The sequence below is a fragment of the Lepidochelys kempii genome, chromosome 15, assembly GCF_965140285.1.
Source record: "Lepidochelys kempii isolate rLepKem1 chromosome 15, rLepKem1.hap1, whole genome shotgun sequence".
Lineage (NCBI taxonomy): Eukaryota > Metazoa > Chordata > Testudines > Cheloniidae > Lepidochelys > Lepidochelys kempii.
In genome coordinates, this window is record NC_136394.1 from 29,651,696 (window position 1) to 29,664,871 (window position 13,176).

Sequence of the window (13,176 nt, forward strand, 5' to 3'; positions counted from 1 at the left end):
CAAATGACCACTCTCTAAATAGTGTTGGGGTTTCTGAGGGAATTTATACACTTAATACAGATTACAGAAAATGATTTTGGCAAATCTTGGGTCAGTAAATCATGCTTAATCTGCCATCAACAGGGACTGAGGTCGGATTAAGATGCTGAAATGTGTTTTTTTGTTGTTGTTGTTTTTTTTGTTTTTAAAGGATGAAGAATGTTTACGGCCTGGTGAAGCAACTGATTTAAGTTTCCTGGAAAAGTTGGAAGAGAAAGTAGGAGATCATGCCCACTTCCTGACGTATGCACTTCGGCTCTCTAACCTACAGTAGAGGAAACTTTCCCTAGGGTTTCCAGTGTTCTGTTCTGAGGATGAATGGTCCTGTTTTATACCAAAGAAAAATTCCCAGTCTAGCAGGCTGCCTGCAATCTACTGCTATGACAAACAACATTGTTAGAATATAATCTGTGGTGTGTATATGGCGGGGGGGGGGGGGGGAATTCCTGTCTTCCCTGTATCAGTAGCTTGCCAATACTTGAGCCCAGTTTATCCATCCTTCTGTGTATTTTATATCCAAATCTGGGACCAATCCTGTGAGGTGACAAATAGCTTCAACTTGTGTTGAAGTCGGTGAGAGTTGAAGGTTCTTGGCAGAACTGAGCCCTGGAGATGAGCCCAGCCTGCAAAGCTTGGATTTGGAGTCGGATACAAACATCTCCAAAGAGCCCATCTGGATTCTTCCTGAGAAGTATCCCTTTAGTAAATATTTCTATTGCAGCAGTGCCTAGTGCCAGGGCTCTGCTGTGGTAGGTGCTGTAAAAATGCAGGTGAAGACCGGGTCCCTACCTGGGTGTCCATAAGAGAAGGCTAACTAAAAACCAATGACCGGTTTCAGAGTAGCAGCTGTGTTAGTCTGTATCCGCAAAAAGAAAAAGGAGTACCTGTTGCACCTTAGAGACTAACCAATTTATTTGAGCATAAGCTTTCGTGAGCTATAGCGATGAAGTGAGCTATAGCTCACGAAAGCTTATGCTCAAATAAATTGGTTAGTCTCTAAGGTGCAACAGGTACTCCTTTTTCTTTTTTAAAAAACCAATGAGTAGCCAGCAGTTCACAGAATCAAGCTTCTGAAATGTTACTTCTAGCTGTGTGACACTCAGGACAATTCCTTGTGGAGAGTCGGTAACTGATCTGCCCGCTACCTATCTGTTCCTTAATATCCTACTCTGACAAAGATCTGCAAAGATAATTGCTAGAACTACTCCATGTTTTAAAAAAGGCAATGCATGTTGGAGGGCAACATCAGTGTGAACGCAATTCTGTCACAAATGGAATCTTGCCATTATTAAATATTTATTACAGTAGCTCCCAGAAATACTAAACGTTCACTGAAACTTCGAAACAGTGGTGTCCTCTTTGCATTAGGTATTTGCTATTAATGAAACACCATTGACTGTGTTTTTTGCCTGTTTAGCGTAAAATTCTGGGGTGTCTTTTTTTTTCAAACTGAAATAAGGCAGAAGCCAGCTGCCATCCTTATCCCAGCCACATAGACAAAGCTAATAAAAATGTCTAAACATTTAAATGCCTTCTGCAAGGTGTAAAGTGTATCCTGAATAAATGGCCTTTTCTAACTAGCATATTGCAGGCCACATAAGATTATAGGAACTACCATGACAGTACATGAACCATTTCTGTTGAAATAGGCTATTCGTTATTAGATGGGTTCTGACCAATTTGCAAAATCTTTCAGAAAGAACTTCTCTAAGAAATGTCTATATGGGCCCCAACCTTGCAATCAGATTCATGCTAATAAGAGCCTAACTTGATGTCAGTTTCTGTTTTTGCAGTGAACTGTTCTTAGTATGGTTGATTCCACCATTCCCATGAACTGAAGAAACTATTTGGCTTCTTGCTTTACTCTCTGGTTTCTTTCTTTCTGTAGCCGCAAGCTTGCAGATCAAAAGACACGAAAATCAATTGACTGGGTGGATTTCCGTCTCCTTCACTATGCAGGGGAGGTCACTTACTGCATAGTAGGTGAGCGTGGACTAGACAAGCCTGCATTCTTGAAGGACATTCTCATGGTTCTCACTGTGACATGTGCTTTAACTTAGGCAGGTGGTGGCAAATCCTCCCCCTCCCGCACCTGATTTGAAAACTATTCTGAAATATACTTGCCCTTAAAGGGCACTCTGCATTTCATTTTTCATCTTATTTTGACTATCTCAAATCCACAAGTCTAAATTTTTGATAGAAAAATTCAGTTTGAAGATTTAATTCATGCAACTCGCTTCCTAAAAATATGGGAAAATGTATATAGATGAGGTTGAAACTGATATGCAGGGCCGTCCCTACGGAGGTGTGGGGCCTGGGACAAATCAGCCTGTATGGGCCCCCTTTAACACTTTTTTTTATACAGGTGAAATCTGGTTACAGTGAACTTCAAGGGCAGCTGCAGGCTAAATATTGGTAGCACCCAGCTGTATAATTATAATGTAGTTATATTGTAGTATATATAATTAATTTAAAAAAAATTCACCATGAGGCAGCCCTGCCCCAGAACTGAGCGGTGCTGGGGGCCAGGCTCTAAGCCACTCTGCACCCCACACAGGGAGCTCATGGGCCAGGGCCCGGAAAGCCAGACCAGCCCCCTTCCCTAGACAGAAATAACCAGCCGCAAAGGGGCCTCTCAGAGGCTCCTGGAGCTGGGGCCTTCCCACGACCCTGCTGCCAACGGGCTGGGCCAGGGACCCCAGGAGGGCAGCGCTGACCCCTGCTAGATGGGGCTGGGAGGTCCTGGCCTGTGGAACACCCCACAGGGGGCCTGAGCAGCGCTGCCTCCAGCACTCCAGGTCAAACCCGAGAACCACCGCCGGGATCCCTCCATGGATTGCCCCTGGGATCTCCCAGCCCCAATCCGCCCCTGGGACCCCCGAACCCCCTGAGCAACACACATGCACACTGTGAGGGTGCATGCAGAGAATTGCATCTGCCACCATGGTGTTGAAGCATGGGGCTCCCCAAAGCACAGAGCCCAGAACTGTCACCCCGATTCGCCTTACCCAAGGGACCGCTCTGCTGACCTGGAAGTGTATCCAGGGGGAAGCTAAACTGAACACTTGAGGTCAGGCTGTGTGAGTAATTTCACTTTCACACATGAGTAACTTCACTCACACATGATAAGCCAATAGGACTACTCAAGCAAACAAAGCTGTCTGCATAGGTATTTGTAAGATCAGGGCCTTGATTGCTAGTTGCTGACAGGAAACTGTTGGGTGAATACTCTGGGCCAGATTCTTAGCTGATGTAAATGACACAGCTCTTGAAATCAATGGAGCTACACCAATCATAACAGCTCAGAATCTGTCCTATCTTCTGGCTCAACTGCGAGGTAGGAGTATAGCCAAACTAGAGTTCTAAACCTTTAGTCGCTAAGCTGCTTCAGAGAATTGCATCTTCTAAACACACATGATACAAATAGCTTTCACTGGCCTCTGTATGCACTCTGGGTTTCTTTAACTTGACCCCACTGCTTGTTTCTCCTGTAGAACCTTGCATCACCAACAGTTGCAGTGGCATTCCATATGTTGGTTCCTGTGTGCAGTGAGTGTTGGGATCTATGGTCTGTTTAAAGACCAGTTCTTAAGGGTGGTGGTCTTTTTCTGCTCCTGGTTACAATGGGCAGTGAGCCTTTCACATAGAAGGGTCAGATCAAAGAATACTTACTTTTTATTTCAGATTTACACATGGCACACAGCTGCATAACCGTTGCAGGCAAAGATTATATCTGGTCAAATAGCCACTTAGCTTGGCTGGTCTGCATTGATAATGCCGAATAGAAGGAGATTTCCCTGCTTGTGGCTGATTTGGGTAGTGACCATTTGGATTTAGTGTGTCTAGATGATGACAATTCTGTGTTGTGGCAACTTTAGAAGATTTAACATTTTTCGTTCTGCACGAACTCACAACCCTTTGAACCAACGTGTGCCAAAATGTCCACTTTGGATCCGTACCCAAGCTTAGAGGTGTGGTTGGGAGGAGAGACTTGCACTCTACAACCTGCTAGCTAGGGCAGTGGTCTAGGTTCAAGGCCTTCGTCTGGTTGATTCAGAGCAGAGTTTTTCATTCCAGATCACTCTGGATCAGGCAGAGCAGGGACTTGAATTTTGGGTCTTGTGCATCACAGACAGGTACCCCAACCAGCAGGCTATACACATGCATCCATCTTTGGCTTTGAAATGAAATTTTGCTTAAAATGTTCTGACCAGCTCTCTTGGGATGTAATGTGTGAGGGGCTGACAAACTCTAGCAAAAGCATTCCAATATAGTTGGGTAACAGGGTTCTTGTTATGAAAGCCAGATGATGGCCTCTTAGCAAAAGCAGCAAATTCATCAAGAACCTACTAATATTTCTTTCGTTTTCTTCAAAACCAATGTTAAAACTTTCTTTTCAGGATTCCTAGAGAAGAATAACGATCTCCTGTACAGAAACTTAAAAGAGGTAAGACGCTATTGAATCACCAGAATTGGCTTTTCAGAATTTTTTTTTTTTTGTGGCTGATCTTTAGTTTAGTTAGGCATCTGAGTAGCTTTTACAGTTTCAAGCATTTCAATGACCATTACAGACCATGTGGTGGTCTAGAAAACTCTTGTCTATGCAGCCTCATTCGTTCACTTCAGCAGCACCCTGTGGGAGTAATGTGCCCATTTACTCCACCCTTGCATTCCTCTGTTTCAGGTACTGTGCAAGTCTAAAAATGGCATAATTAAAGAAAGTTTTCTTCCATCTGAGCTAGACAACAGGAGACGGCCTGAGACTGTGAGTTTCATCCCTTACATACAAACCTATAAGGAGGAGCAAACTAACTTCCAAAATAGCTTGGCTTCCGGTGGAATTCCTCAACAGAGTAACACTGAGGCTGGCAGTCTTGAAGGGGAGGGAAAAATATCCAAGACTGCTGCTTAGATCTCAGTAAGGAGCATGATGCATCTCTGTAATGGTACTGATTATTTATTCAGCACCCAAAACTGTTTTGGATGCTTTCCACAGTAAATAAAGATTGTTCAATTCCTAAGGGTTGCCTGACATTTCTATCTGCTTGGCAGATCCCAAGGGTGGTTGGTTTAAGTAAAACCCCCCAGAATTCTCATATTCAAATGCTTTCCCGCTTTGCTGAAGGGTTTTGGAAACGCATGTGTTTTAATTCAACCTACAGCTCAAGGACTGGAGTAGGGCTTTTCTGCAGACTTCAGTAACTGCACAGTCTTAGCTGTGTCATTAAGAGATTTTCATTGTCTGTTCAGGTTGCAACCCAGTTCAAAAACAGCCTGGCTAGCCTAATCGAAATCCTGATGTCCAAGGAGCCTTCTTATATCCGGTGTATTAAACCCAACGAGGGCAAAGAGCCTGGTAAGGGACATCTTTGTTATCGTGGTGTTAGTGGGGTGAAGAGGCAGACCCACAGCTATGGTGTAACTCCTTAAAAAAACCACAAAGTCCAACACTTGGGTGCTGGCAGATGCAGTAAGGGAGCCAGTTCAAGAAGCAGCCCGGGAACACTTCACAATAAAAGGCCAAACTTCAATGGAAGTGAGTCCCCCTGGTTCTGGCGACTGAACTTTAGCGCTGCTTATACACTACCCAGACTACGTGTACTTCCTATATCACATACAGCTGCTACTTAGTCTGTGCTTTTTCTTCTGCTAGGCATCTCTTAGAATTCATCAAGGCATACCATGCGGGCTGCCGGTCAGTCACCCCTACGCAGCTAGCACTTTGTAGGCTAATCTTCAAACATGGTTTAAGTACCCCAACATACTGCAAGAATCCTCTTTCCTGGTGATGGGATGCAGGAGAACATTTTAAGCCTCTTACTGGCAGAAAGCCCCATTACCCAAGTACTGCACGTCTCAGAATAGACCCATTCTCCTCACCGTTTTCAGGCCATACCTGCTTCCTGGTCTGCTTAATGCCTTGATATGGTACATTTATCAATCTGCCTAATTCCTAACCAGAAGCAAGCAGGAAGGGGGCACCACTGGTTAGAGCGGGAGACCTGGAGTCAGGCCCTAGCTTTGGGAGGAGGGGTGGTGCGATGGTCAGGCAATGGGAGTCATGATTTCTGCTTCTGTTTTGTCCCATCCTCCATGACATAGCTTTGAGCTAAGTCACTTTGTGCCTGCCTCCTGATCTACAAAATGGACATGCTTATCTCACTAGTATAGTGAGGCTTCATTAACATATAGGTGCTTTGGAAAAGCACTATCAAAGTGCAAAGAGCTACAGTGTGAAGCTCTTACACAGCAAGAGAAAGTAAATATTCTTGAAGTTGGGGAAGACCATTTGTTATCCACTTAGTGTTTCAAAAAAACAGCAGTCCCTGCCGAAGCACCTTCACTTGGCTATGGCCCAGACTTTTGAAGTAATAGACTGTAGCACAGTCTGGTGCTTCCCAAACTCTTCAGGCAGCTGTACCAGTTTACCAGACTAAGACCTTGACTGTATAAGCCAGGGCCCATCCACCACCTCCATGTTGAACTGTGTGTCGTTGTTCCAGTCTAATGACGAGTTGACACAGAGGCCCATTGGTGCCAGCTGCCAAAGGGTCGACTTCTCTGTAACAGCAGCTCCTGACAAACTCCTTATACCTAGCACACCGCTTTCATGGTTTTTATCCATAAAGAATATCATGTGAGGGCTTAAATGAAAGCCAGGGTCATGCTGGTTATTAATATAATTGAAATGTAGGTACAGACAATATTTCAGGAGTTGCGTATATGTACCAAAAACATGTTTTTAAAGTCCGTTCCAACCACAGAAGGAAAAACTGGTTTCTTCCAGGCAGGAGGTAAGATGGGTATCTGTTGACATGTAAATTAAGCATTGTAAGGCAACATAATGGAAACCCCATTTACATCCCGAGTCAGACAGAAAGGAGCACACTGGAGAATGAGCTACAATGAGTTGCTCTGTCTCTGGGGGCAGACAGTGAACTTCGGGGAATTTAAGGGGCAGGGGAAAAAGACCTTTATTCTGCACCTGAGGAAGCAATCGGGCAGTGTGGTTGCCATTCATGAAAACAGGATCCCTACCTACCATGGTTGGGGGGTTTGTAAGGGATGCTTGAGTTAGACAGGATTCCTCAGACAGGTGGTTGGCCTCTTAAGTTGATGCTCTAGAAAGCATGTTACGATTTTTTTTTACATCACCTTGCTGTTTCTGTTCTCCTTACTCGCTGTCTCTTAAATCTTAGTTTTGTGTTGACAAACTTACAACTGTTTTCACTATTCATATAACTCAGTGCTGTAGTATTCTACCAGGAGCTGATCCTGAGTTTGATCCTACAGGCTGGTGTATGCACTATCCCCTTAGGGATTGCAAACCTGGTATTTCTGTGAGTGGCCAGTGGACATGGAGCTGAATACTGCTGGGGAATGCTTCAAAGGGGCTCAAGGAGTAGGGTGCACCTATTAACCTGCAGAGTTAAAGGGGGGGGCCTGAGGAGATAGTTTGGGTGGCTAATGGGCTGGTGGTGTCAGGGAGCTGACACCCAGGTGAGCCCAAGCAAATCTCCCTATTGCTGGAGGTGGGGTGGGGGATAACAAGGTAATCTCTAGTCCTGGGTACCCTGAGAAGCATGTCACCTAGCCTACCACAGAGCATGGGCTACCAAGTGCATTCAGCTGAATGAAAGGTGGGTAGCAATAGTACTGGGGCCCAGCACAAAGGCTCGCTGCTGAGGAGGGAGCACAGAGGGCCAGGCTGGTGCCAGAATGCAAGGATTAAAGAGAGGATTGTTCAGTGGTTAGGGTGGAGCCAAGGGCAGGGTTCACTTCCTTTATCCTCCACAGACTTCCTGTGTGATCTTGGACAGCTCACTTAAGTGCATTTAAAAATTTTACTCCAAGTCACCTTTAAAAGTGTGACGTAAGCACCTATGAAAGCTTTATCTTTGTCCTCTCTCTGCTTCAGTTCGCAAACTGAGGGAGTCACAACCTGTCACACAGGGGTTGTGAGCAGAAATACAGTCAAGATCATGAGCTGCTCAGAGTAAGCCATAATGTGGGCTGTAAAATAGACTTGTTCGGCAGTGACTCAGTGGAGCTTACTATGCTGTGATCATACTTCACCTGCCACCATGGTATGCCCGGCTGAGGAGCTGCCTATCCTGATGTATGGAATAGTGAGGGAGTGGTGCCATTTGAGACCTTAAGAGTGATTCCTGTTCACTGTATAATCCATTCACCACAGGAAAGTTTGATGACGTCCTGATAAGACACCAGGTGAAGTACTTGGGGTTGATGGAGCACTTGCGGGTGAGGCGAGCTGGCTTTGCATACCGGCGAAAGTATGAACTCTTCTTGCAAAGGTAAACAGAGTTCCCTCAAAAGGTTGCTGCTCCCTAACCATGTAAAGGCTCAGGTCAGATTTCTTAAGATACAAAAGGATCTCTCTGCCTTGGAGTCCAAAGTGTCACATCAAAGCTCAGGTCTCCAGTGCCCAGGAGATGCAGGGATGCCCAGGTGTCAGCAGATTACTGGTCATTGGGTTTGGCTGGTCATTTTCTGTGTGTAAGGGCTTTCAGGTGCTGCTGTGCTCAGCACCTCAGAATTAGGCTGCTACTCTTGGGACCCTCAGTATGGATTTAGGTGACCAGGCCTGAAAACTTTCTGGCTCAATGTCTTGGATTTACAGAATTTAAGGCAGTATCTGTGCAAGAAAGAAGCTGTCTCAGCCACTGCTGTTGTGCTGAACACATCTAATCTCCATCTGCTGTAATCATCTGCATCCACTTTAATCTACATGTTGGCCTCTTTGCTCTCTTTCAAACAAAGTCTAGTCTTGTTGATGTGCTCTGTCACTAATCTTGCTAGGTACAAGTCCCTGTGCCCGGCTACTTGGCCTCATTGGCATGGACCAGCAGCTGATGGTGTGGAGAGGCTCATAAAGCACATTGGGTACAAGCCTGAAGAATACAAACTAGGAAGGTAAAGGCTCTTTTTCTCTTGCCATAGTGTGTTACACCAGATAATCAGGTCAGGCTACTGCTCCTGTTGCAATAGTGGATCTTGATTAATAGGCTGTGTTCTCTCTTAGAACGAAAATATTCATTCGTTTCCCAAGGACTCTGTTTGCTACAGAAGATGCATTTGAATACAGCAAACACCTGCTAGGTACAGTTCCAATTGCCTTTTTACCATGCAGAGCCTAATAACCCTTTCAGCTGAATAATGAAAAGAAAAATGCCTGTCCTTTATGAGCATTCTTCAGTCATTTGAGAAAATAACAGATGCCAGAAACACATCACTAGAGGCAATTACCAGGCTTTCAGGAGATGCAAGTTACAGGAACTGGGTAAGGATTTCAGGTCTGACTGATTCTAGGGAGGCTTGAGGTCTTTGGTATTTGTGTGTGCAGGTACCATGACTGCACGTGCAATACCAAGTTTGCACACACATAGCTAGTTGGGCACCTCTTCAACTTCTGTGGATGTAGCTACCACAACTGTGTGACTAGCAGCCGGGTTAACTGTCTGTGTAAATGTAGATGCTAAAATGCATGTGCCAGGAAACCTGTTGCTTAAACATGGCTTACTGCTTCCAACTTCTGGAGAGTGCCACAAAATGAAGATTTGTCATGATTAGTGCAGCGTTCTAACACACTTATAGAAAGGACCCAGTCTAATGTCATTTACATGGAATGTTCATCGGGGAAGATCCTAAATGCATAATGGGAATTGCTTTGTCAGCCCTGAAATGCAACAGTGCACAAGCACCCAGTAACACTACCGAATAGTGCCACCGAAAGAACCAGTCATTTAAAGGAAGCTTACCATGCACTGCAATGGCGTAGAAATGCAGTGGCTTATAACAAAGCATTTGGAGATGGACCGAACAAAGAGCAGACTAAGCCTGCATAGTTAGAATAGCCAGTTATTGGTGCATCTGTTACCTGAAGCTATAGTCAAAGATGTGAGGGGAGATTCATAGTTAGCAATCTCTTCAACCCCCACAGGGCCCTGCAGAAGAGGAATAGAAATAAGCAGACTATGCAGGGTCAAAACAAAATTCACATAATGTGTTCTGTTGCATCAGCCCTGTGGAATTCACTCAGAGCACCTGTGGATGCTTTACCCCCTCTCCTGGAGGAGTTGCACCCCATGGGGATGCTGGGGAGACATCCTTCTGTGTCCAGCACTATCTGCCTGAGGGCAAGAAACAACTTCCCTTCTAGGCAGGTAATTTCTTAATTGGCAGTTATAGGGGTTCTTGCACCTGCCTGTGAGACATCTGGTACTAGCTGCTGTTGGAGACAGGTTAATGGAGTAGGTAGAACCTGCTTCTTCTGATGTGCCTATTCTTGTGTTCCTCTTTTTGCCAATGGCATGCCCCATGCCAGGACCTGCATGCTTTAATTATTCTCAAACTCTCCACCCATTCCTCCTTAGAGCTGACCCTATCACAAGTTATTTTAAGGCTGATTGATTGAATTGGATGCCTTTTCCTTGTGAAATTGGTAAGGGCATCTCTCAAACTGCTGTGACTCCATAGTACTGAGAAATGTTTTATTTTCAGTTACGAGAATACAGGCCAGATACAAAGGCTGCTTAGGGAAGAGAGTATACAAGAAACAGAAGGAAGCAGGTAAGCTTGATCATTCCTTAGTGTTGAGTTTTCCAAGTTTGAGTTTGTAAATCTGGAGGTCGAGGATACCACTTCCCTGTAAGCAACTGCACCTGCACTATACTCGCCCATATAGGGGTGTGTGTGTGTGTGATGTGAATTTAGCTGCCAAATAACTGTGGGTGACAGCAGCATTAGAGAGAGCCAGCCAGTTAGTTTCTTCATTACTCCACTAGCTTGTGTGACCCTGTTTCCGTGTGTGTCCCAGTACTGTAGATGCGATCAATGCTGTGTAAGCATAGTACCCGCTGCTCTCTAGCTGGAATGTAACTGGAAGCTATAGCACTAGGAAATGTCTGAATGCTCCAGGAGATAAGCTTTTGCTTGCTTTGCTGGTCAAACCAGGCAGCTCTGTTCTAACTAGCTCGCTGGCTTGTCCTGTTTCTATCGAAGTATGTTAAAAGGACAGCTGTACTCTCCAAAGGACGCTAACAATAAGAGCAGGTCTAAACATTTGTTTGGCTGCATACATCAAGCACCATACTGGCCTTATTGTCATTGAGGACATTGGGCCTGGCATTGCTCTGAAGTTTAGGACCCCAATATCCCCACATCCCCTTCAACAGAGCCACTGTAACACACAGTGCTGGATCCAGGGAGATGTATGGTACTCTAGGAGAGGCCTGAAGCATTTGTGCCCTTTACTAAGGAAACTCTTCCTGACTTCCAAAACAGCAGGGGATTAGCAGGATTTGACCGCAAAGGGACTAAATATTTCTAAGTGTAACCTATCAGCTTGGCTGACTCTTGCAGCTATTAAGCTCGAGGCCTGCTGGAGAGGGGTGCTGGCACGCAAAGAGGCCAAGAGGAGAATGTGGGCTATTGAGACCATCAAAAGGTACATTCCACTGTGGGAAGGTAAAAGGTTGGGGTGGGGGGGAGAATGGGTGCTGGGGTACAGGTGGGGTGATCCCAGAGTGGTACCTAGCAAGTATAAGTCTACTCTTGTTCAGCCTGTAGGTGCCTATGGCAGAATACCTCATTATTCATGCTCGTTACCCCTTTGCAAATGTTGCTCTTACCTCAACCATCTTCAAATGGTTATTTCTGGCTTGACTAGAAATCTCAAGCCCCTTCTCATGAACTTTGTGGTCCACTTTCACAGGCCAGGTAGGTTCTTGTGTTTTGAATGAGCATCCAGACTTCATGGGTGATCCTCAAACCAAATCTTTAGAAGTTGCCCACTCTCCATGTCTTTAAACCTGACTCTTGCCTGACTTTTTAAAATCGTGCTTTGGAATCTAAGAACAGAAGGTAATAGAATAGATTTTTTTTCTTAAACTTGCAAGCACAATTTATTGGTGCATTAAAAATTAATGGCTTCCATAAAATGGAATTTGGGTGAGTGGAATAGTCTTTTAGTGTTTAGCATATTGTAAATCTGAAGTTCTCTGCTAAGGAGATTGGCTGGCTGCAGTGCTTTCTCTGACTTAGTGTACTAAGCAGTTGTTGGCATGAATTTTCTGACCTGACTTACCTTCCACTCCCATTACTTTCTGAATGCCATTTGTAAGCAAGAGTTCTCATTAGGATCTTTCCTGTAGGTTTATAAAAGGCTTCATCAATCGAAAAAATCCCCTTTGCCCAGAAAACGATGAGTTTATAAGCTTTGTGCAGTACACCTATCTCAGGAAGCTCAGAGACCACGTTCCCAAAAATGTCTTGGACAAGAACTGGCTCAAGCCTCCTTCTATCTTGGAAGAGGTGAGGACAGGGTTTGCGATATAGTGATACCATTTCAAGGCACTGCTCATTTGTGTAACTTTCCCTTATAACACAGTGAAATGACTCCCTCCAGCTCTGCGCTCAACCTGCAGCGAACCGTGCTCAAGCGTCCCAAGAGAAGCTGCTCACTTTGCTTCCAATGTTACTACCATCCCCACTAATTTTACTGTTGAAAATTGTTAACCTCAGAAATGCACACTCATTACACTGAGGTCAGTTACTTAGGGTTGTCAACAATGTGTTACAAAAATAAGGGACTTTTTTCTTAGGACCCCCATCCATCCCCTCCTGATAGTATAAATATTAAGCACTACTCACCTACGTTCACCAGGGTATTTCTTTTTTGCAGCACTCAGCAACTCCGATCTTGTAGAGGGATGGAAAAAATAAGGGACACCCCCCCACCCCACCCCACCCCCTTGTAATAAGGGACTGTTGGCGACCCTCTGTTGCAGTAGAAGGAACAAACCCCACAGCATTTTAAACTTGCACGAATAATTTGTGTCCCCTCTTGGATCTCTGTCACACATTATATCCCGCAGCTGGGGCTTGGCAGGCTGAGAGGTATGGTCTCGCTTGGTGTAAGAACTGGATGAACAGTTCAGATCATCCCCAAGAGAATACTAAATTTAAAACAGTTGTTTACATTTTTATTGGCCTTCTAATCCTTGGTGCAGGGTTGTCAGAATATTAGATTCTTGAACCATCTGTCTGAGATTCTGAACTGTCACTTTTATAGAAACAGCTTCTGTTCTTATATGAAACTCCCATTTCCTCGATAAA

At 44.8% G+C, this 13,176-nt stretch overlaps 1 protein-coding gene across 1 annotated transcript in view; it reads left to right on the forward strand.

Moving 5' to 3' along the window:
• The window catches only part of MYO1H (myosin IH), a 39,908-nt gene that overhangs the window by 20,834 nt on the left and 5,898 nt on the right, over positions 1-13,176 (forward strand). Inside the window, exons 15-25 of the mRNA XM_078848988.1 lie at positions 191-282; positions 1,928-2,022; positions 4,440-4,486; positions 4,724-4,804; positions 5,290-5,395; positions 8,237-8,354; positions 8,860-8,973; positions 9,083-9,159; positions 10,561-10,629; positions 11,422-11,506; positions 12,213-12,372. Coding sequence (XP_078705114.1) covers positions 191-282; positions 1,928-2,022; positions 4,440-4,486; positions 4,724-4,804; positions 5,290-5,395; positions 8,237-8,354; positions 8,860-8,973; positions 9,083-9,159; positions 10,561-10,629; positions 11,422-11,506; positions 12,213-12,372 — 1,044 coding nt within the window. The remainder of the gene's footprint in view (positions 1-190; positions 283-1,927; positions 2,023-4,439; positions 4,487-4,723; positions 4,805-5,289; positions 5,396-8,236; positions 8,355-8,859; positions 8,974-9,082; positions 9,160-10,560; positions 10,630-11,421; positions 11,507-12,212; positions 12,373-13,176) is intronic.